The sequence below is a fragment of the Pan troglodytes genome, chromosome 10 (genome assembly GCF_028858775.2).
Source record: "Pan troglodytes isolate AG18354 chromosome 10, NHGRI_mPanTro3-v2.0_pri, whole genome shotgun sequence".
Taxonomy (NCBI): Eukaryota; Metazoa; Chordata; class Mammalia; order Primates; family Hominidae; genus Pan; species Pan troglodytes.
Window position 1 is genome coordinate 110463451 of NC_072408.2, and position 21154 is coordinate 110484604.

The window sequence follows — 21154 nt, forward strand, 5'->3', positions numbered from 1 at the left end:
AAGTAGCTGGGACTACAGGCACATGCTACCATGCCCAGCTAATGTTGATATTTTTAGTAGAGAAGGGGTTTCATCATGTTGACCAGGATGGTCTCCATCTTCTGACCTCGTGATCTGCCTGCCTCAGCCTCCCAAAGTGCTGAGATTATAGGCGTGAGCCACTGCACCTGGCCCAGATCTTGATTTTTATTGTGTGTTCTTGTCATCTGTCTTAAATGCTCTGTGAAACAGGTCAGCCAGAAATAAATAAACATTTAAGTAAATGGATTAACAAATACACATAAAATGATGGAAGCCAATAAAAGATTGAAATCTGGGAAGTGGGAAAAAATAAAAATGAAAAAATAAAATTGGGTTATCTTAATCCAAGATATTTTGTGATAATAATTTTTGTTGCAATGAATCAAAACCCAGTAAGTTGCCGGCTCTCTAACCCTCATATACCACCACGATTAACCTGTCTGATATTCATCTCTCTATTGTTCACCTTCAGAGATGTCCTCACACCACTCCTGTTGGAAAGAACCAGCAAACATTGTATGCCTCTAGGCTAGGCACTTTGCACGTGGTCTCTCATTTAACACATAGTTTACACAGAGTTAATATAAGCATCTGTTCAGTGTTGACTACGTAGTAATGACAAAATGTAGATTTGATCCCATGGATTTCAAAAATCTTAACTTTTCTATTCAAAAGTACAATCAGCTTACTTGCTTTACCTACTCTTTCCATGAAACTTCATATTTTATTCCCATCTGCTTCCCATGTTCAAGATAGATTCCTTGTTCCTTGTTCCTCCTGGGGCCATTGCGATGCTGTGCTTTCCCCATGTCAGTTTCAATGCTAAAGCAACCTCCCCTGGTTTGACAGTAGATTGTGCATTGCCTCCAACTCTCCAGGTTTCTACTCCCTGGAAGGCCTGGCCCGGGTTGATTGCACCGATGGTAATGTATAGCAAGTATAATTGTCAGTGCTTTCATGCATTTGTATTTGCAAAAGCCCAAACCCAAGTTAGGGTGCCCTGGCTTTGATGTCTTTGATAATAAGTAAGGCACAGCATGTGTTACAAAACTCATTTTCTTCTTCAAATAATAGTAAAATTGGCTCTTCTGTCTTAGGTAAATGAGCTTTTGGTGGATAATAAAGCTGCTCAATACTTTGTGAAACTCCACATAATTGCTGGTCAGATGAACATCGAATATATGAATAACACAGACACGTTCTACACCTTGACTGGAAAGTCGGGGGAAATCTTCAACAGCGATAAGGTAAGGGTTCCTCTGATTTTCACTCCCAGAACTAAATTATCCACCAAGCCAATGCCCATAGCCTTCTCTCTCTTTTTGTTTGGGGTTTGTGAAAAATTACAAGGAAATTCTTTCCTCATGTATTATTTGTCAAACACCTTATATAGGAAGAAACAGACAGCAACACCATGGAAGGCCATGGAGGAAGGGTGGAGTGTTATGCAAAGGGGGTTACAAAGTGTTTGACTTTGGTCTGGTCTGATTTAGTTTTCAAGGCAACTGTCATTCAACTGCCAGCAGGAAGGAGAAACTTTGCTATAAACCTGTTTCCTGAAAGCTTCAGCACAAAGCCAGATCAGCATTCCTCTTATAGAAGGAAATAGATTGTATTTGTTTTAGATTGCTGGAGTTGATCCATCTTCTCCAACCTAACATTCCTCTCTCCCAATGCCATTAGTTCTGTTTGTTTTTTATATAAACCCATCCTCCCCCACCCCACTCCCACTTCTTAACTCTTTCTGTGATTTTATTGAGCTGGGGAGCAGGTGATTAGTCAACAAAATGTGCATGTATATAGGCATAGGACCTATACTATTACATTTTACTGAACATCAATAGTTAATAGATCCTTGAGTGCTTGTTCTAAGCAAAGTATGGGGATAAATCTTTATCTGTGTTACATAAGGCTCACAATAACCCTGTAAAGGAGGGACTGTCATAATCCCTGTTGCTCCAGTAAGAAAGAAGAGAGGCCACACAGTAAGTGCCAGAGCCAGGATTCAAATGTGGCTCCAAAGTCCACATTCTTAACCAATCTGCTGCAGTGCATGTGTGAAGATGGATGATGCATGGATGGATGGATGGATGGATGGATGGATGGATGGATGGATGGATACATGGATAGGTCACTGGATGGATGGATGGATACATGGATAGGTCACTGGATGGATGGATGGACAGATACATGGATAGGTCACTGGGTGGATGGATAGATGGATGGATGGATGGATGGATGGATGGATGGATGGATGGATGGATACATGGATAGATGGATGGATGGATACATGGATAGGTCACTGGATGGATGGATGGATACATGGATAGGTCACTGGATGGATGGATGGATGGATGGATGGATGGACAGATACATGGATAGGTCACTGGGTGGATGGATAGATGGATGGATGGATGGATGGATGGATGGATGGATGGATACATGGATAGGTCACTGAACAGATGGATGGGTAGATACATGGATAGGTCACCGGATGGGTGGATGGATGGATGGATGGATGGAGAGATGCATGGAGGATGCATGGATAGGTGGATGGATGGATGGACGGATGGATGGGTGAATGGATGGATGGTTGGAGAGATGGATGGAGGATGCATGCATGGATGGATGAATGACAGATAGGAAGATGTGGCTTGCTTTCTCACAAGGATATGCATGTATTTACCTGTTCATTCATTCAACCAATATTTACTAAGTCTGTCACTTATTAGGAGTTATATGGCAGGAAGAAGGAATTAGCTTCAGTTATTTATTCCACAAATATTTTTATTGTGTGCCTTCTCTGTGCAAGACACTAAAGTGAGTGATGAATTTATAGTAAATTAAATAGTTTTGTCCTTATGAAGCTTGCAGTCTGCTGGAGAAGAGCTTGATAATACCTTGCCCAGGTATAGCATATATAGTTGTCAGTGCTTTCACACATCATATCATTTGATCTTAATGAAAACCCTGTGAGGTTAACAAAGCAGATACTTTCATCCCCACTTTAGATTAAGTGACTTATCCAAAATCACATTGCCAGTAAATATCAAAGCCCAAGGACTCAAGACTTCTGACTCTACTCCAGTGCTTGCTCCTTCCAGGACACCATAGTAATCTTATTTTATCTTTCTTTGGTGTTTTAGGACAATCAAATAAAGCTTAAACTCTATGGAGGCAAAAAGAAGGTAAAAATTATACAAGGGGACATCATTGCTTCCAATGGGCTTCTGCACATCCTTGACAGAGCCATGGACAAGTTAGAACCCACATTTGAGAGCAACAATGAGGTTAGTATTCAGATAAAAGTCACATCAGGCCAGGTCCATCTTCCTTTGTTCCCTGGAGAGTCACATCCAGAGCATGCCAGCACTCTGTGCTTGTGCTTCATTTATGCTAGGATCCCGAGCAGAGAGAAGAAGAGGTGGTTTGTCTGTTTCCAATAGAAACCTGGGAATCTCTGCAGAAAGAAAGCAAGACGTACAGTAACATATGTGGGAAAGATCTGGATTTTTTTTTTACCTCTTTTATTACTGCATCAGGCAACTCAGTCCATGACCAGTCATCATGAAAATATTTTATAGAGGGCAGTTGTTGCTGCAATAAAACTTATTACTTCTGACCTAGATGATGAGGGCCAAAGGATACTTCAGAACATGCAGATCTGAACTACTGTTTCAACGACAGCGAACATTTATATAATGCATTGCAGTTGACCAGGTTCATTTATATAAATCCATACTGACACATAAACTCTGTCATCAGTCTTTAAATGTTAGAGTTTGTATTTCCTAAATCACAATATTTTATTTCCCGATTTTTAAGCAAAATGTCTCTTTTTAGCAAACCATAATGACAATGCTACAACCAAGGTACAGCAAGTTCAGATCTTTGTTAGAGGTAAGCACTTTTCATAATTTTCTGAAAAATATTTATGTCAAGACTTTTGTAAAATTAGCAGGGGTGTCAATTATAAATTTCTGGGGAATTATGTTAAATATTTGTCCAAGGTAGGCTGCAGATACAAAATTTCATTTCCCAAATGCAGGAAACCAATTTGGGACATGCCTTAGATGAGGATGGAGTTGGTGGACCATACACCATTTTTGTTCCAAATAATGAAGCATTGAATAACATGAAGGACGGCACTCTCGATTACCTCCTTTCTCCAGAGGTACCGTATTCTGCTTGCTCTGATGGCATCGTGTCAGCAGCACTGCCTCAGTCTGTGTCCAAACAGGTTTTTCCTAAACGAGAGATAGTAAATAAGTTGTACATGTATCACCACCTACCCTCCAACAACCAAGGCAGGCATCACTAATCAATCACAACATTCTGGAACTAAGCCTGGATGTGGCTTCAGTCTCTTCGATAGAATTTCAAGTAGCCATGATCAATTAGACTTGATACAGGAAATGAAATGTATTTGCAATCCCAGGCCTAAATGGTTGGTTTGATTTGTCTTGACTCTTCTAATATTTCTCACTAGTAAAATCAACACTTCAAGTTCCCTACAACTCTAAAACCACCTAGAGAATGAAGCCTAAACTAGGCCATTCAGGGCCAGGTCTAGGCTAAACTTTAAAAAGAATATGTGTTATTTTTAGATGCTTCAGCCTTTCCTTTCCTTTCTATTGCTTTCATCTTTCTCCACCATGGGCTTTCAGTTCTCTCACATTCTCCTCTAAAAGGGCAATTATTGACTTCTTCATATCAGGGTGTCAATGACTGAAACCTTTTAAAGTGTTTCCTTTCCCAGAAATAATAGCCTTAACTTGAAGAGGACAGCCTATTGTGGAATTTTGTTTGTTAGAATGTCAAATAGTGGAATTACGTGAAAGGTCACATGCTTTCTTCCAGTGCCCTGAAACTATGCCACCATCTTGGTAATGGGGAGAGATGACCTATGACTTCATAAAGATCAGTGTTGACTATATAGAATGTGGAGGGAAGGAGGAAAGGATGTCCCAGTCTTTTAGGGTAGTGATTCCCAAAGTGTAGTGTAGACAGAAACCATCCATGGAGCTTGCTAACTAGGCAGATTCCAAAGCCCTACCTCAAGCACTCTGGTTTAGTGGTGCTGGGATGAGGCCCAGAAATAGACACGCTGGTAACCACCAACTTTCTAATTCAGATAGCCCCAGCCCACACTGTTTTGGGAATGCTGAAAGTTGTTGCCTGTTAGGTTTAGGAATTCACATAGATATATATCCCTTTTTAGAATGCTTTCAGGTATCTATAAGGATATCTTGCCTTCAAAAAACTTAGGATTTTTTTAAAACTTAACAAGGAGATAAATCAAAAGTAATCTCTTACATTGCAAACAGATGTTCAACATATGAAAAGATTAGTTATAAGTTTCCATAGAAAATTCAGATTTCCCAGGGTCTTCCAAAATAGAATGATATTTCAAAATATGATTCACACCCAAATTTTATGAAACCTAGCTATTGCAGAAAACTGCTAGACCTCTCTTTAGAACTCACATTCATACTTAAAGTGAGCTAAAAAAAAAAGGTAATGTTGTTCCCCTAAGAAATTATTAAAATCCTGAGATTATGTGGCCTCCCTGAGTACATAGCTTCTAATTTGATGCACATTTTAATAATAATAATAATAAAGGAGTTCTATGACACACTTAAAATTAAAATAAAACCTTTTAACTAGAATAGGAAAAAATCAACCTCGTTGCTTTTCTGTCAGCCACCTTTGTTCCAAACATTCTTCTCTTTCTCCTCCCTTGTAACTCCTTCCAGTGGTATCTGGAAATGACTCATTTAAGCTCTCAAGAGTAGATTGTGTACATCTCTTCTGAGCTCTGTTCAATGAGATGACATTTATAGCTTGAAATAAGCCTTTGGTAAGAATACTTACACCACAAAAATGGTTAATGCACGCCACTGCTCCTGGCTCTCAATCTTGTTTCTCTCCAAGGCGTATCTTTCTGCCTGCAAAGAACATGAAACTTCAGGTCTCTTTGTTCTGAGTTAAAAACTGCTTTTCCATTTCAATTTCTAGGTGAGAAGTACAATCATTTCTGCTTCTTTCTCAGGTACAGAGGGGTTAATTTTTCTCAACCTATAGGAAGCTCCTTCTGTCTCCATCCATCTTAACAGCTTTATCTTCAGGGAAGAGTACAGGAAATTCCCCATCGGCTATGCCAATGAAATGGAAAATAAACAGTCCTCTTTGGAAGAAGGGCTTCTAATTCTGACTTTGGAATGCCATGTCTTCTTCCCAGTGTATCTTTCTACTTCTCTCTGAGGCAAAATTTCAGTCTGGAAACCCTCCCAGTCCTGCAGAGACCACAGCTTCTGATTACAAGCCCCAGTTCACGGTTTCATCACTGAACCAGACAGAAATAAAAGCAAAGAGAGCAAGACACCTGCCCTTGCCAATTCACAGACACTCTGCAAGTAAAGTGGGGAAAGGGACTTGAATTTATAGAGTTCAAGGTCAAATTATCTCTTTCTGCGTCTGGCACCAAAGAACTTGAGTTTGGTTTTGTTTGGTTTTGTTTTTACCTAAAACAGCAGGAAGGGAGTGCCCTCATAAAAGAAAGAATGTGTCGCACCAAAAGGCTCTTCAACAACGACAGCTCCTGGAAACATGTCCTGTTCGAGCCACACTGGAGTGAATTTGAACTGGGCAATGGCTCCAATAGATCTCAGCCAGATAAGACACAGGCACACACAGTAACGGGAGTGATGCGGATGAATTCCTTTGTCCCTCTCATTCTTCTGCTTCTTGTCAAAAGGATTCAATAATTAATTCCTGAGGCTTTGAAAGTGGATTATCTCATTGCTAAATGCTTTCCTATAGAAGCGTCAGAAGACTGGAAGGAATCCATACCAGTCCCCTTATTTTGCAGGTGAAACTGAGACTCATGGGTTAAGTGACTTGCGGAAGGTTACACACAAGCAGAACCAGGACTAGATCTCATGTTCCTGAAGGCCAGCTCAGTGCTCCTCCCAGGACCCCTACCCATGCCCTTTAATTTACTGGCACAAATGTTTATGGAAAAATTATTGTATGTCCCACACTGCACTGGCTGGGGACATGGTGATGGGTGGTTAGCAAACCAGACAAACCCAGCCCCTGCCTTCCAGGAGTTTGCAGTCCAGTTTGGTGGATGCAGTCAAGTTTGGGGGATGTTTCCCAACAGTCCCCACTTTGTCTCACTCCTTCAACCACTGGAGCATCAGAGCATGTAATAACATTGCTTCTGCCTGTAAGTCTCCATTTCTGAATACCATGCAGTAACTGAGACATAAGTTGAAGATGTAAGTTGAGATGTAAAGGCTAGGTGACTTGCTCAAGGTCACATAGTAACAGAACCAGGGCTGCAGAAAGCATCACTTCCAGGGCTGGCTAACTGGTGGTCAATTTCAACATTTTTATTGATAACCCTGCCCTGCACATAATGCTATTGGCTAATAGATATGGTGGCCACATAACTTATCATCCATGCCAGGTCACTTCTGAAAGTGAATAGAGGTGCCAGGACAATAGGCATAGACCAGGGTTGTACCAGACAAGCCAGGATAGGTGGTCCTGCTACTAACAGGTAACTCCCTTGGCACAGTGACCAAGGTCAAATGCAGGGAGGAGGCTGGGTGAGGAAACTCCGGTTCAGCAGGGCTTTCTCTTAGCCTGGGACTTCACGCTGTTGCAACCTGTTCTTAGAACATTCAACCTCTTGGCAGTTATTAGGATCTTGATTTGTGATCCTTCACTTTTCCAAGCCAGAGTGACTGTGGCTGTGCTACTTAAATAGCAGAACTTGAGGGCTGTGAAGCTTGTAACTCCCATCTCTGACTTAGCTGGGAGATTGCAGATAAATTACAGCAGACCACTGTGGCCGCTGCCTTCTTCTCACAAAGAGTGTGGTCCCTGTGTTCCTCAACTCTGCAGCCTCTTCCAGGGCACCCTATAAGGGCTGCTCATCCTGTCTATGGTCTCCTTTGTGGGGCTAGGACCCTCTTTTCTCCACTGCTGCTTCAGTTTTATGAAGCTTGAGAAACCTTGGAAAGGGCTTTGAAGGAGAGGGACAAACTTCTCATGGAAGGAAGAGGTGATCGCTATCCCTATGACTCTATAATCCTAAATGACCTGTATGTGGTCTGACAAACAGACGTTTATTTATGGAGCAAATGGAACATAATCATAAATCAAGGCTGTCTTAGAAAATCCGGAATATAGCCTTAGACATTCTGAGAAGTGATGGAGCAGAGTAACTGAGAGCCTGGGCTAATTCTTAGGCTCATATCCTGAGTTAGCTTTTTGACCTTGGACATGTCTTTGAATGTCAGTATTACCACACATAAAATGGGTCAATAGGAGTCCCCACCTCACACGGCTGTTGGGAGGATTAAATGAGACATGCATATTATGCTTTCAAAACAGCCTCTTCCACAGAGTGGGAATTTGGTGAATGTTAGCTATTTGGAGGTGGGGTTTCTCTCACCCTGGATTTCCCAATAGATTATGGGTCATTTTTCTTGATTGTCTAACGTCATTTGAAGAGGATTCCACAAGAGTGGAAGTGTTGCATTTTCTTCATTGACTAAAGAAGTATTTGGTTCCTTTGCAGGGATCTCGGAAGCTTCTGGAACTCGTCAGATACCACATTGTCCCATTTACCCAGGTTGGCCCCACTTTTCCTGCTGCTACTTTCTCTCTGCTTCCAAGATAGCTAACTTAGTCTTGAATTCCAATATTTTGATGCTAGAAAATGTCCTTTATCTGTAGCTCTGAATAAACCCTCAGCCGTGAACAATGAGTCCATTATCAGAGCGATCTTCAAAGCCACAAAAACTCTTGAGATCAAAACTCCCTTTACTTATTTCACTTTGAAGTCTATTTTTTCTAGTGAGGACTTTAAGAACTCAGGGCCCTGCGTGTGGCCCCAAATATCTCTGCCTTGGCCGGGCGCGGTGGCTCACGCCTGTAATCCCAGCACTTTGGGAGGCCGAGGCGGGCGGATCACGAGGTCAGGAGATCGAGACCATCCTGGCTAACACGGTGAAACCCCGTCTCTACTAAAAATACAAAAAATTAGCCGGGCGTGGTAGCGGGCGCCTGTAGTCCCAGCTACTCGGGAGGCTGAGGCAGGAGAATGGCGTGAACCCGGGAGGCGGAGCTTGCAGTGAGCCGAGATCGCGCCACTGCACTCCAGCCTGGGCGACAGAGCGAGACTCCGTCTCAAAAAAAAAAAAAAAATATATATATATATATATATATATATATATATATATATATATATATATATCTGCCTTTTGTTCTCTTCTTATTGCAGCTTGAAGTGGCCACTCTCATCTCCACCCCTCACATCAGGAGCATGGCCAACCAGCTCATACAGTTCAACACCACCGACAACGTAAGTGAAAACTCAACCACCGCCACCATCACTTGAACACATCTTTCCTCGATAATGATTATTCATCAGTTTATCCTGCCTCTATGCTAACTCATGGGCTTAAAATCTTTATGATTATTTCATTCATTTGCTCACTTCTCTCAGCAGATATGTGCTGAGCAACTACATGTGTGAGAGTCTGCACTAGATGCCGAGAATAAAGGAGTGAAAAAGATAGACTTCTATCCCAGCAGGGAAGACAGACTTTAAATAACTCACTGGGCAATGAGTTAATTATTTAATTACAATGGTAATGAGTGCCCCCAAGAGGAAATTCAGGGGGCTGTGAGAGCACAGAACAGGAGGAGTCTGAGAGCATCTTCAGGCCAGGAGGTCCTCATTGAGGAGGTGATGCTTTGGCCATGCTATGAATAAAGTGAAATTGGACAGAGATCAGTAGAAAAGAGTTCCAGACCAAAAAAAAAAAAAAAGAGAGAGAGAGCATGTGCAAAGACCCTGAGGTCAGGGGAACACAATTTATTTTTAAAACTCCAAAGAAGGCTGCGTTATTCATCTAACTCCCTGGGGTTGCAATATGAACAAACATCCAGCAGCACAGGGTTGATATAGAATCACTGTTGATGGTGATGATTATCTCATTCTTTCAACAAATATCTATTGAGTTCCTACTGTGCGTCAGGCACTGTTCTAGGTCCTGAAGACAGACCAATGAACAAACAGACAAAAGTCCCTGGTTGTATGGAAATTTCATTCTAGTAAATAGGGGATAGAAAATAAGTTAAATGCATAAAATATATCATCAATTAGACAGCAGCAAGTGCTAAGGAGAAAAACAGCAAAGCAAGGAAGGGGGACAGAAGGTGGGGATGGAGCTGACATCTTAGATAAATACTCAAGAAGCCCTCATGGGGAAGAAACATCTGAACAAAACCTGAAGGAATTAGGGGAACAAACAGTGTGAATATCCGGGGGACATTCCAGAGGGAACAGCAAGGGTGAAAAGCACAGAGCAGAAAGGAGCATGCTGGGCTGTGTGAGGAACAGCAAGGCCAGTGTGGCTAGAGCAGAGAGAGCAAAAGGGAGAAGAGTAGGAAAGGAGGCTGGGCAAGAGAGAGAGGAGGAGAGTGGGAGTCAGGTCATGCATGGCCTAAGAAGTCAGGGTAAGGATGCAGGCTCTTACTTGGAATGAGAGGAGAAGCAGTTGGAGGATTTTGAACTGAGGAATGACATGATCAGGCACACATTTTGAGAGGCTGGTGAGGAGATTTGATTGCAATAATCTGGAGAATACTGACGGTAACTCAGACCAGGGTGGTAGCAGGGACATGGTGAGGAGTGGCTGAATTTTGAATGTATCTGGTTGGTGCAAAAGTAACTGCAGTCTTGCAATTTTTAAAAAATTGCAAAAACTGTGATTATTTTTGCACCAACCTAATATTCTGAAAGTAGATACAGCAGAATTTGCTGATGGGTTAAATGGGGGTGAAGACAGAGGAAGCCAGGATAACTCATGGAGCTTGACTTGAGCAACCAGAAGAATGAAGCTGTCGTTAATACTGCAGGGGGTGGGTGGCAGGTTTATGAGGAAAGTGGAGATCAGAAATCTTTGCTAATTGGTTCATTTTCTGCTCCCTCCACTAAAACATAAACAAGAACTCATCTATTTGTTCACAGATGTATACCCAGCTCCAAAGGCAGAGCATAAGTGAGGTCAATAAATGTATTCAAATGAACGGATCCCTATTTCACCACAGAGAGTCAAAGAATTTGCGCAAGGTCTCACAGCAAGTATATTGCAGAGCTTGAATAATTATAATTTGTACTTAGCCCTGCACTTGCAAGAACCATTGCTACAAGGGCATCCTTGCCTGGTGTTAGTCAAGAATTCACTGAACAGATTCAATCTTTCCCTGTCAGCCAAACCCTTATAATAGCAACCTACCCTCCAATGAAAAGTTAAGTGATGTTGAGGACTTTTTAGCAAAGTTGCCACCATTCAGTCTGCCTGAGGATCACTGGCAGTCCTGCAGTACAGAATAGTACAGAATTAGAGATGTCATTTTTTCTTTCCAGGGACAGATTCTGGCAAATGATGTGGCAATGGAAGAAATTGAGATCACTGCCAAAAATGGCCGAATTTACACACTGACAGGAGTTCTCATTCCTCCCTCCATTGTCCCGATTCTGCCCCATCGATGTGATGAAACAAAGAGAGAGATGAAACTGGTAAGAAAACTAGGAAAATAAGTAAGGGCCCCAAACAGCCCCTCAGAGCAGAGAGCATCCCACTCCTCACAATTCTGAGAAAGGTGTCAAAGAAAGTTTGACTTCCAGAACCTTGTCCCCAAAGGGCTTCCGTCTTCATGAAGATGCAGGTGGATCTGAAGTCCCACCTCATAAACTGTGAACCACAGTTCCTTGGGGAATTTCCGCAATGATAGATGCTGCCCAGGAATATTGGCTCCTCAGAGCTGCCATGATGAATTACCACAAACTGGGAGGCTTGCCACAACAGTAATTTATTCTCTCACAATTCTGGAGGTCAGAAGTCTGAAATCAAGATAGCAGAGCCATGCTCCCTCTGAAGGCTCTAGGGAAGAATCTTTCTTTCCTTGCCTCCTTCTGGATTCTGGGGGCTCCCAACAATTCTTGGCATTCCGTGGCTTGTAGCTGCAGGGGTCTCACTGTGTTGCCCAGTCTGGAAATGACAGGTGCATACCACCACACCTGGCTAATTTTTTTTTCTAGTTTTTTATTGTAGAGATGGGGTTTCACCATCTTGCCCAAGCTGGTCTCAAACTCCTGGACTTAAGCGATCCTCTCATCTCGGCTTCCCAAAGTGCTGGGATTACAGGCCTGAGCCTCTGTGTCCTACCCACCTCTCCTCTTTTTATAAGGACATCGATCATTATATTTAAGGCCCACCCTAATTCAGTAGGGCCTCATGTTAGCTTAACTAATTACATCTGCAAAGACCTTATTTCCCAACAAGATCACATTCTGAGGTTCCAGGGGACACAAGTTTTTGGAAAGATATTATTTACCCACTATACCAGAGCTCTGGGATCCGATCAGGGTTTTCCAACCTAACCCCTGGGATTTAGGATCAGTCTCCTGCCTCTTCCTTCCCCTGTCCCTGTCATCTGGGACCACTTGCTCCAGGCTCACAGCTTTACTGTAAGAGGGACTTAAAATAGAATTTCTTCTCAGGTAGCTGCTCTAGCCTAGCCAATCAACCGTCTTTCTGCAGTACTTTTCAAAAAACCAAACTTTCTGTTTCCCTATGAGCTTCTGTACCCTCTAGCCTTTCCTATTTCCATAGCAACTTTTTGGCTCAGCCAGTTTTGTTTTGTTTTGTTTTTGTTTGTTTGTTTGTTTTGTTTTGAGACGGAGTCTCGCTCTGTTGCCCAGGCTGGAGTGCAGTAGCAGGATCTCTGCTCACTGCAGGCTCCGCCTCCCAGGTTCATGCCATTCTCCTGCCTCAGCCTCCCGAGTAGCTGGGACTACAGGCGCCCTCCACCACGCCCAGCTAATTTTTTTGTATTTTTAGTAGAGACAGGGTTTCACTGTGTTCGCCAGGATGGTCTCGTCTCCTGACCTCGTGATCTGCCTGCCTCGGCCTCCCAAAGTGCTGGGATTACTGGTGTGAGCCACCGCGCCCGGCCAGCTCAGCCAGTTTTAATCAAAGCACCTGAAATTCCAATACTGCTGTACATGCACTATTTCAGTTCCCATGGAAAACATAACCCCAAGTTTTAACAATAATAGGTCTGGGTCTTTCTTTTCAGGATGCTTCAATAATACATTAGTGATTGCTCTGACAATATCCTTGGAACATGAGCATTAAACAAGGAAAAATGGTCTCGTTTTATTTATTGTTTTGTTTTACTGATTCCTCGTCTTGTTATGAAGGCTGGAAATAGCTGGCCAAGCACCTGGCACAGGATTGTGGCTGATTCTTTTAATTCTAGATATTTTAATTGATGTAATGACTCTGATATGATTTAGGCTACAGAGGACGGAGCTGATCCTCTGTGCCAGTCAGACGCCATCTGGAGAATTTGATTCCATGCTGAGAACCCCTTTTTTAAGAGAGGCAGAAACATGGTCACTTTCCTAGCCAGTCCCCAGCAGTGATTTATGTTTGGTTCATTCTGTAGAAACAAGGATTGGGCAGGTGCATCACCTGTTCGATTTCAGATTATTCAAAAGCTTATTCTCCATCTCCCTAAAGAACAGAATCAAGATGTGGGTTTGAGCTACAACCCAAAGAATTTTGATTACATAAGGAAAAGAACTTCCTAATAGTTGCCTTAGAATGAACTCTTCCTTTACTAGTTTCTCTAGGTTTAAAGTCGAATCTATTTGCTCTACATGGTTTAGAATGGTTTTTGAGTGGGTTCATCAAAAGTCCAAATGCATTCTCTGGAAAGTATTTAGGACTAGCAAAGAGTAGAAGCAGCTGGTACCCTCTGGAAGTCTCAGTGTTTACCAGGCTGAATCCATCAGCCTGGTAAATACATTGTCCATGTATGTTTGGATTTTAGACGTTTAATAACAACACTCTGTACTAGTTATGGTCTCTACAAGAAACAGAATCCATCTGAGATGATCCAAACGAAGAGATTCTGATGAAGGAGCTACTGCAGAGGTGTGGACAGGGCTAAGGAAACGAATAAGTTTTGCTGGAGCTTTGAGGGAGAAGCAGGAAACCACTGCAACTGGGGACCAAAGAGCCCAGGGACAGGACATAGAGTTACCTGAACCCAGTGAGAGCAGGAAGCGTGGAAGAGGTGACCTCCTTCAGGAGCTGTAGGGATGGTACCAAAGCAGAGAGGAAGCAGGGATGAAATCCTTGACCTTGTTGTCCTCCTACCCACCAAAATCCTGCTAGTGACTGGACATTGGCCAACACCAATCAGAAGCTGGCAAGGGAGCTTGAGAACATCCTTCACGGTCTACCTTCTGGGGCACAGAGCCAGATGGAGAAGGTCAGAGAGGATCTGGAGAAATTGGAGGCACACTCCCAATTCCATCACCCTGAACCAGTAGAGGAGAATCCAGGAGACTGAAAGGCAGAGATTCAGTGTTCGGCTATATTGCTGCTAAGCTAATTGGAGGACATGGCCTTAAGTCTGTAACCAAAGCTAATACTTCATCCCTAGCACAGGTCAATAACTGCAATGTCCCCTCAGGGGCAGGTGCCTCCCTGCATGCACAGAATTGATCAGAAGCTGGGAGCCCGTGGACAGGCTGGCTCTGAAAGAAGTAAAAAAGGGGGCTGCTCTGAGCAGGCTCAGTTTTCTCTCCTAAACTCCTCCCACCAGCCCCCACCCCCAGCGCTGACTTCACTCCTTCTCCCACGGTGGAGTCGGTGTGGGGAGGGGGTGGGTAGAGAGGCCAGGATCATGGCTCAGTGGGGTTTCCTTCACAGGGAGGGAAGCATGAAACCAGCCACAGGACCATCGCCACTGCTCCCTCTCATAGGGACACCTGCACTGACCTCCTGTATCTCCCTCCAGGGCACTTGTGTGAGCTGTTCTCTGGTGTACTGGAGCAGATGTCCTGCTAACTCTGAGCCCACAGTGAGTGTGACAGCTTCATGAAAGCACAGATCACCCAAGCAGCCCCACTGGTGTGGTTTCTCAACCTATCTACCTTCCTTCTTTAGAAGATATTAATTGCAGCTGGGGTAATATAAGATGGGCTCGTAGCCTACTATATGGGGGATGGTAGAAAGTGATCCCACAGACCTGTGTTTGAATCCTTGTTCATTGACCCTAGAGAAGTCGTTTAACCCTTTTACTGTTTCTTCATCTGTAAATGATAATAACAAAAAGATTCACGTAGATAAAAACCGAAGCACAATATCTAAATCAAGAAGGCACTCAGTTCCCGTCTACTTTTTCCCTTTTGGGACTGTAATATTATAGATGTCCACTTTTGGGTGGTACTGGCATATTGTGCAGAACTGTCTGTAAACAAGTCCTAATATTTGTTCTTCCCAAGCACTCTTCTGCAGAGACATACAAGAAAATAATACTGTGACTATCAAAAGCTTCCAAGTTTAATTGAATTCTGTACACATTTATTGAGGATTGATCATATATCAGACATAGTGCTTGCTTCCAGAGGCATGAGGATGAATAAGAAATCATTTCATTTTGCTTTTATCTGAGACGCTCCATCTAAAAAGGAAAACAGTTGTGCAACGATCTATCATTCATATGCCAAGGACTCTATTGGTGGTAAAAAGCAAAGTGTTCTAAGGCAAAAATGATGATAGAAATTTTTGCCTGTAAGTTTATCATAAGAAAGAACTTACAAACGAGAAGTAGCATTAAACACTAGAATAGATCACTAGGGAAGGTTATGAGCTCTTTAATGTGATTCTATTGTGAAGTATTTAGTAAAGCAAAACATTAAAATTAAATAGGTGCAGGTGTTCAGATATTTATTTTGCTTAACAAAGCCATTACCCCTGAGTCCTTCAGGATGCTGTCAACCAGGGAATGTGAGAGGGAGGAGAAGAGGAAATTGTGTTGGCTGGTGTCACAGTGATTGCTGTGTGCCAGACATTGTTCTAAATGCTTTATGCAGCAGCCCCACGACGTGGGTATATTATCACCATAACCAGTGTATGATTAGGGCACTAAGGCAAGGAAACGTAAACTACCTTGTACAAGGTCACACAGCTGATGTGGCAGAACCATGATTTGTTCTGCATGTTTAATCACCATTCTATGATTGTCTCAGCCCAGGGAAAGAGAAGGAAGAGGGAAAAGAAAGGGAAATCAGACACATGGGTAGGAGCCTAAAAATGGGTAGGAGCCTAAAAGGAGCCCTCAAATTACCCATCCCGGGAATCCTGTTGACCCACACCTGGTTGATTATCCTGAGATTCCCAACAAAAGGACTGTAGTGCTCCTTCCTCAGTGACCTCAGAATTCCTTCATATAGCTAATATTTTAGGATTTTATAGTCTAGGAAAGTCTCATTGCTCCCTTCTTGAGCAACAGCCTAAGATGAAGGGGTAAGCTTGACATCAACAATTATCTAAACAAAATTTGAACCAGAGACTAAATTCTCATGACAAAACTTGAAATCAGCATTATTGTCTCAGCAATATTTTCTTGATATTTTATAAATTAGGCAGCTGAGGCCCACAGAGGCTACATGACTGTGATCCTAAAGTCTGTACGTGATAAGACCCATTCTCTAGACCTTATACTTACTATCAGTGTTTCTTGGAAAAAATGATTTAACCTATCTGGGCCTCAGTTTCCTTATCTATAAAAAATGGCATGAAAAACATCCACATAGAACTGAAGATTGATGAACTCATCTGTGCAATGTGTCTGGCCCATAAAAGGTTCTCAGTAAACATGAGTTCTAGATAATTATGAGTGGGCATTGTTGGTTAGAATGGAAGGATGCATATAAATCTGCCCCACTCCTAAGAGAAAAACTCAGACTATCACAATTTTGTTTGGCAAACCTTTCAATGAAGTGTAGATAGACCCTTTGGGGGCTCCAAAATGTCTCTGTAGGAGATCTTAGAGATGGCTATAGATCAGAAGGGGAGACTAGACCGTATCCAGAATGAACAGAAAATATTTTCTGCTTAGAGACATCTGCTGTGGCATGGAAGAGGGAATAAAGATTTGTGGGCCATGGATGATGCAAACTCTGGCCTGTATTCCACCAACAAGGGAACAGGCCCAAAAAAGGGTGTCCAAGCTCTGATGTAGACCCAGGTCTGCTGGTGTGGTCCAGCACTCTCTCCTGACGTCAGTGGTGAAATGGAAGTACAATGGCAAGTGTCTGCAGAGGGTGTGCAGTGCCTGGAGGACCTAAACATGCTGACTGCCATGCTTTCCCTCCTTGGCTTTCTCCAGGCACTCTTCACACACAGATGTGTCTACAGTGGCAGGTTTGGGAGCCTGAAGAGCGGCTGTGCCCGGTACTGCAATGCCACTGTGAAGGTGAGGAGCGCGTGGCCGAGGCCTAGTCTAGGCCAGTAGGGCCAGGCAGCTCCAGGGCCATGCTCTTGGGTCCTAGGGTCCACGTGGTCACAGGTGGCCCGTGCTTGCTGTTGTCTTCCTGCAGAGGAATCAAAGGTAGATTCTTCATATGGTGGCCAGACTCTGTCCTTTCCTGCATCACAGCCTCCCATGGTTCCCTACCCTCTTAACACAGATCACACTCTTAACACTTCCCCACATGGCCCACCCTCTGCCTGTGGCTCTGACCTGCCTCTCACCCCCATTCCTACCTCAGAGCATGCACACTTGCCATTCCCTCCCTCTGAATGCTCTTCCAGATTTCCCTGAGGCTAACTCATCTTCAGTGTCTCCATTAACCAGCACTGTCACCACCAATCTGCAGTGGCCTCCCTAGTACCCACCTGACTTCTGGCCCTACCTGCCACCACTGGATGATAATACTTTGTTTTCCAAGCACTCACCGTTCTCTGAAATGATCTTGTTTTACTATTTTTAAAATTCATACATTGACTCTTCCCCAACTTAGAACGTTGGCTCCACAAGCATGAGCCTCCCTCTGTCCGTTCGCACAGTGTTACAGCCAGTCCAGCACTCAGGGGAGGGGCTCAGTAGAGTTGTGGTGACCAGATGACTGAGCACTAGCCATGCCATCAACTGCCAAAGAAAAGGGCAACTTCATAAGGAGAGGCGAATATGGCTTAGTATAATAATGGAAATTAAAATGCATCCCCTTTGAGGAATTGGTGCTCTACTTGGGGGTTCAAAGGGGAACACGCATTTTGTTTTTCAGATTCCAAAGTGCTGCAAAGGCTTCTATGGACCTGACTGCAACCAGTGTCCAGGAGGCTTCTCAAATCCATGCTCAGGAAATGGACAGGTGAATACTGAAGACTGGCCTTCCATAAGTCAAATCAAACAATAATTTTTAAAACTTCTAAACCAAAATGTGATATAATGCCAGCTACTCTTCCCAGGAAGCAAAAGAAATGACCCCTTACTAAAAGAACAGCAGGTGTCTGCAGTAGAAGGATCTGGGTCTGGGATGGGGGATGGGAGAGAGAGATTCCGGTAATGTTGCCTCTAGTCTGCTTCTCTATTGCGGGCTGCAGGACGTTGGGTAACTCAACAAGGATCTCTGGGCCTCACGTTCCTCCTGTGGGAGATATCAGGGTTGACCTGCATTGATCTTCAAGACTCCTTCCAGAACTAAGATTTTATGATAGTTAAAAAATAGCTCTGCCTCCTGATTGCTTTTTTGAACCTATGAGCAAAACCTAGTGAAATGTAACAGCCGAAACTTAACTCATCTAGCTTGGAGGCAAAAGTAGCTGTGGTTCATACAGGGAAATTATACATCTGTGCATTTAATAAGCCTGCCTCTAAAACGTGGCTTTTTCGAGGGGAAAGTATCAGCCATGAGTGGGGACACCATGTGGACAAGGAGAATAGGGAGAGGCCAGTACTAATGACTGCGGCCAGGGGTTAGAAAGGGCCCACACCCAACGCTGATGTCAATCAGCACACATATGACCTTGCCAGGGCTAGAGAGGTGGGAGGCAAATATGTTTACCACTGAAGAGAGAAAACACTGCAGTTTGGAGTCACAGAGCTGAGCAGGTGAGACTGTAAAGGGAGGCTAGTCACTCATTCTGGAGGCCCCTGTCTTATCACTTATCCCTTAAGCATTGTTGAAAGGTTCCCAGTTCAGCATTGTGATGCCCCCTTGAGTGACTTCCCTTAAAGTTCTAAATCCTGGCTTGGGATTCCCAAGCTCGGCACTGCTTTAGCAGCCTCCCTAATATCACATGACTCCACTTTCCACGAGGAGTCCCAGAGGGTCATGTCAAGTGGGATTTAATCTGAATTCAAAGAAGTCAGGCCACGAAATGAAAACACCTGAGAACTATGTGTCCTAATGGCCCACGGGCCCTGCCTTTGCTCCCAGTGTGCAGATAGCCTCGGCGGCAACGGGACATGCATTTGCGAGGAGGGCTTCCAAGGCTCCCAGTGTCAGTTCTGCTCTGATCCCAATAAATACGGACCTCGGTGTAACAAAAGTAAGTGGCACTTCCAGAGCTTCCTTCCACTCCTAAGCAAGGTTCCCTCTCGTGCTGCAGCAGGGTGCTGGTGCAGGGCTGGTGTCTCAGGACCCCTTTGCTTGGGTTACGCCATCATCACAGAGCATTCATTAAGCTTTGGTTCTCAAACTGGAGCGTGTGTCAGAGGACTGATCCCTGAGCCCCACCTGCAGAGTTTCTGATTCACTAGGCCCCAATGGGTCTTCAGAATTTGCATTTCTAACAAGTTCCCAGGGGGCACCAACACTGCTGGTCTGGGAAGCACACTTTGAAGACCACTCTCCAAAGGTTTCTCCACATTCTTGAAGTGATAGTGGGCTCTATATCAAGAAACAGATTCAGGCCAGACACAGTGGCTCACACCTGTAATCCCAGCACTTTGGGAGGCTGAGGTGGGTGGATCACTTGAGGTCAGGAGTTTGAGACCAGCCTGACCAACATAGCAAAACCCCATCTCTACTAAAAATACAAAAATTAGCAGGGTGTGGTGGCGGGTGCCTGTAATCCCAGCTACTCTGGAGGCTGAGGTAGGAGAATGGTTGAACTCAGGAGGCAGAGGTTGCAGTAAGCTGAGATTGAGCCACTGCACTCCAGCCTGGGTGACATTCCATCTGAAAAAAAAAAGAATCAGATTCACTCCCTACCTTTCAGGCAGACCTCTTCCATCAGCTCCTTTATTTGCAAGGCCTGTGGCCTTGGGCAAGTTACTATACTTCTCTAGGCCTCAGTTTCTTCATCTGTAAAATGGGGATGATGAAAATAGCAAGTGTCTTTTAAAGTTAGTACAACTTATAAATGGAAACCGCTTGCCTTAGAACCATGCCTAGTACAAAACATGTGCCACAAATATTATTATCTCACTATTTTTATCTATTGTTGTTGCTGTTAGTCTAAGTACAGTGACATAAATATCAAGAAGCTTGTAGAACAGGTAGAAAGTTCCACCACAATAGGCATTGAAAAAAATAAAGTTATGCAACCTCAGAAAATGCATTCCCTCATTCTGTTCTTTAAAATGACATCCTGTATATATTTAAATACGCATATGTATATTTTTGACATATATTTCTAAGCTAACAGCTCGTTGTGGAGTCAGACCATCCTGAAGTCCCCACACTCCAGCCTACCAACCGTCTGATCTCAGAAAATGGCTATTTCTTCACCTATAAAATGAAGATAATAGTGGTACCTACATTATAGTTTGCTGACAGGATTAAATTAGACCATAATTTCGGGCTTTTGGCACAGAGCTTGCACTGAGCAAGTCATCAATAAGCAAAGCCGCTCCTCTTACTGTCGCTACTAACTCCACACATTTCCTATGAAACACACAACCCTTCCGCTCTCCTACCTTATTTGATCTTCACAAATAACTCTCAGGATGGATGGGAAAGCAGAGCACATCAGGGTCAAGGCTACTGAACCCTTTCCAATGTTCTTTTTGCCAAATTAGATTTCCATATTAGAGGAAGAAAAAAATCAGGGTTTATCCCAAGGCCTGACAATGTTGGCATTTGTCTGAGGCCAGCCGGGCAGGACAGCAAGGCTGGGATGGGGCGGTGGGCTTCCAGCTGTCACACCTCTCAATCCAGGGCTACGGCTGTGCACAGTCTCATACAGGGGTCTCGTACCTTGCAAATTAAATGCTGACTTCCCTAAAATTGTATAAC

At 43.5% G+C, this 21154-nt stretch overlaps 1 protein-coding gene and 1 long non-coding RNA gene across 18 annotated transcripts in view; one reads left to right on the forward strand and one right to left on the reverse strand.

The window, feature by feature from the left end:
- The window catches only part of STAB2 (stabilin 2), a 178439-nt gene that overhangs the window by 63555 nt on the left and 93730 nt on the right, over positions 1-21154 (forward strand). For 14 of the 17 annotated variants that reach the window (XR_010148140.1, XR_010148141.1, XR_010148138.1 and 11 more), the window contains exons 12-22: positions 1119-1268; positions 3168-3311; positions 3865-3921; positions 4070-4195; positions 8615-8668; positions 9320-9400; positions 11474-11626; positions 14923-14985; positions 17299-17385; positions 18197-18283; positions 19352-19463. Coding sequence is in view for 9 of the 17 variants with exons in the window: in XM_016924069.4 (XP_016779558.4) it covers positions 1119-1268; positions 3168-3311; positions 3865-3921; positions 4070-4195; positions 8615-8668; positions 9320-9400; positions 11474-11626; positions 14923-14985; positions 17299-17385; positions 18197-18283; positions 19352-19463 (1114 nt within the window). In the remaining 8 variants the exon portion in view is untranslated. Of the gene's footprint in view, positions 1-1118; positions 1269-3167; positions 3312-3864; positions 3922-4069; positions 4196-6107; positions 6893-8614; positions 8669-9319; positions 9401-11473; positions 11627-14922; positions 14986-17298; positions 17386-18196; positions 18284-19351; positions 19464-21154 lie in introns of those variants that run through there. The other 3 variants (XM_016924067.4, XM_024348026.3, XM_063786019.1) reach the window with 3 other exon arrangements.
- Positions 2794-4964, reverse strand: LOC129136680 (uncharacterized). Its single transcript, XR_008538562.2, has 3 exons — positions 4856-4964; positions 4181-4268; positions 2794-3481 (listed from the first exon to the last, which is right to left on the reverse strand). It is a non-coding gene; the product is annotated as an uncharacterized LOC129136680 (long non-coding RNA).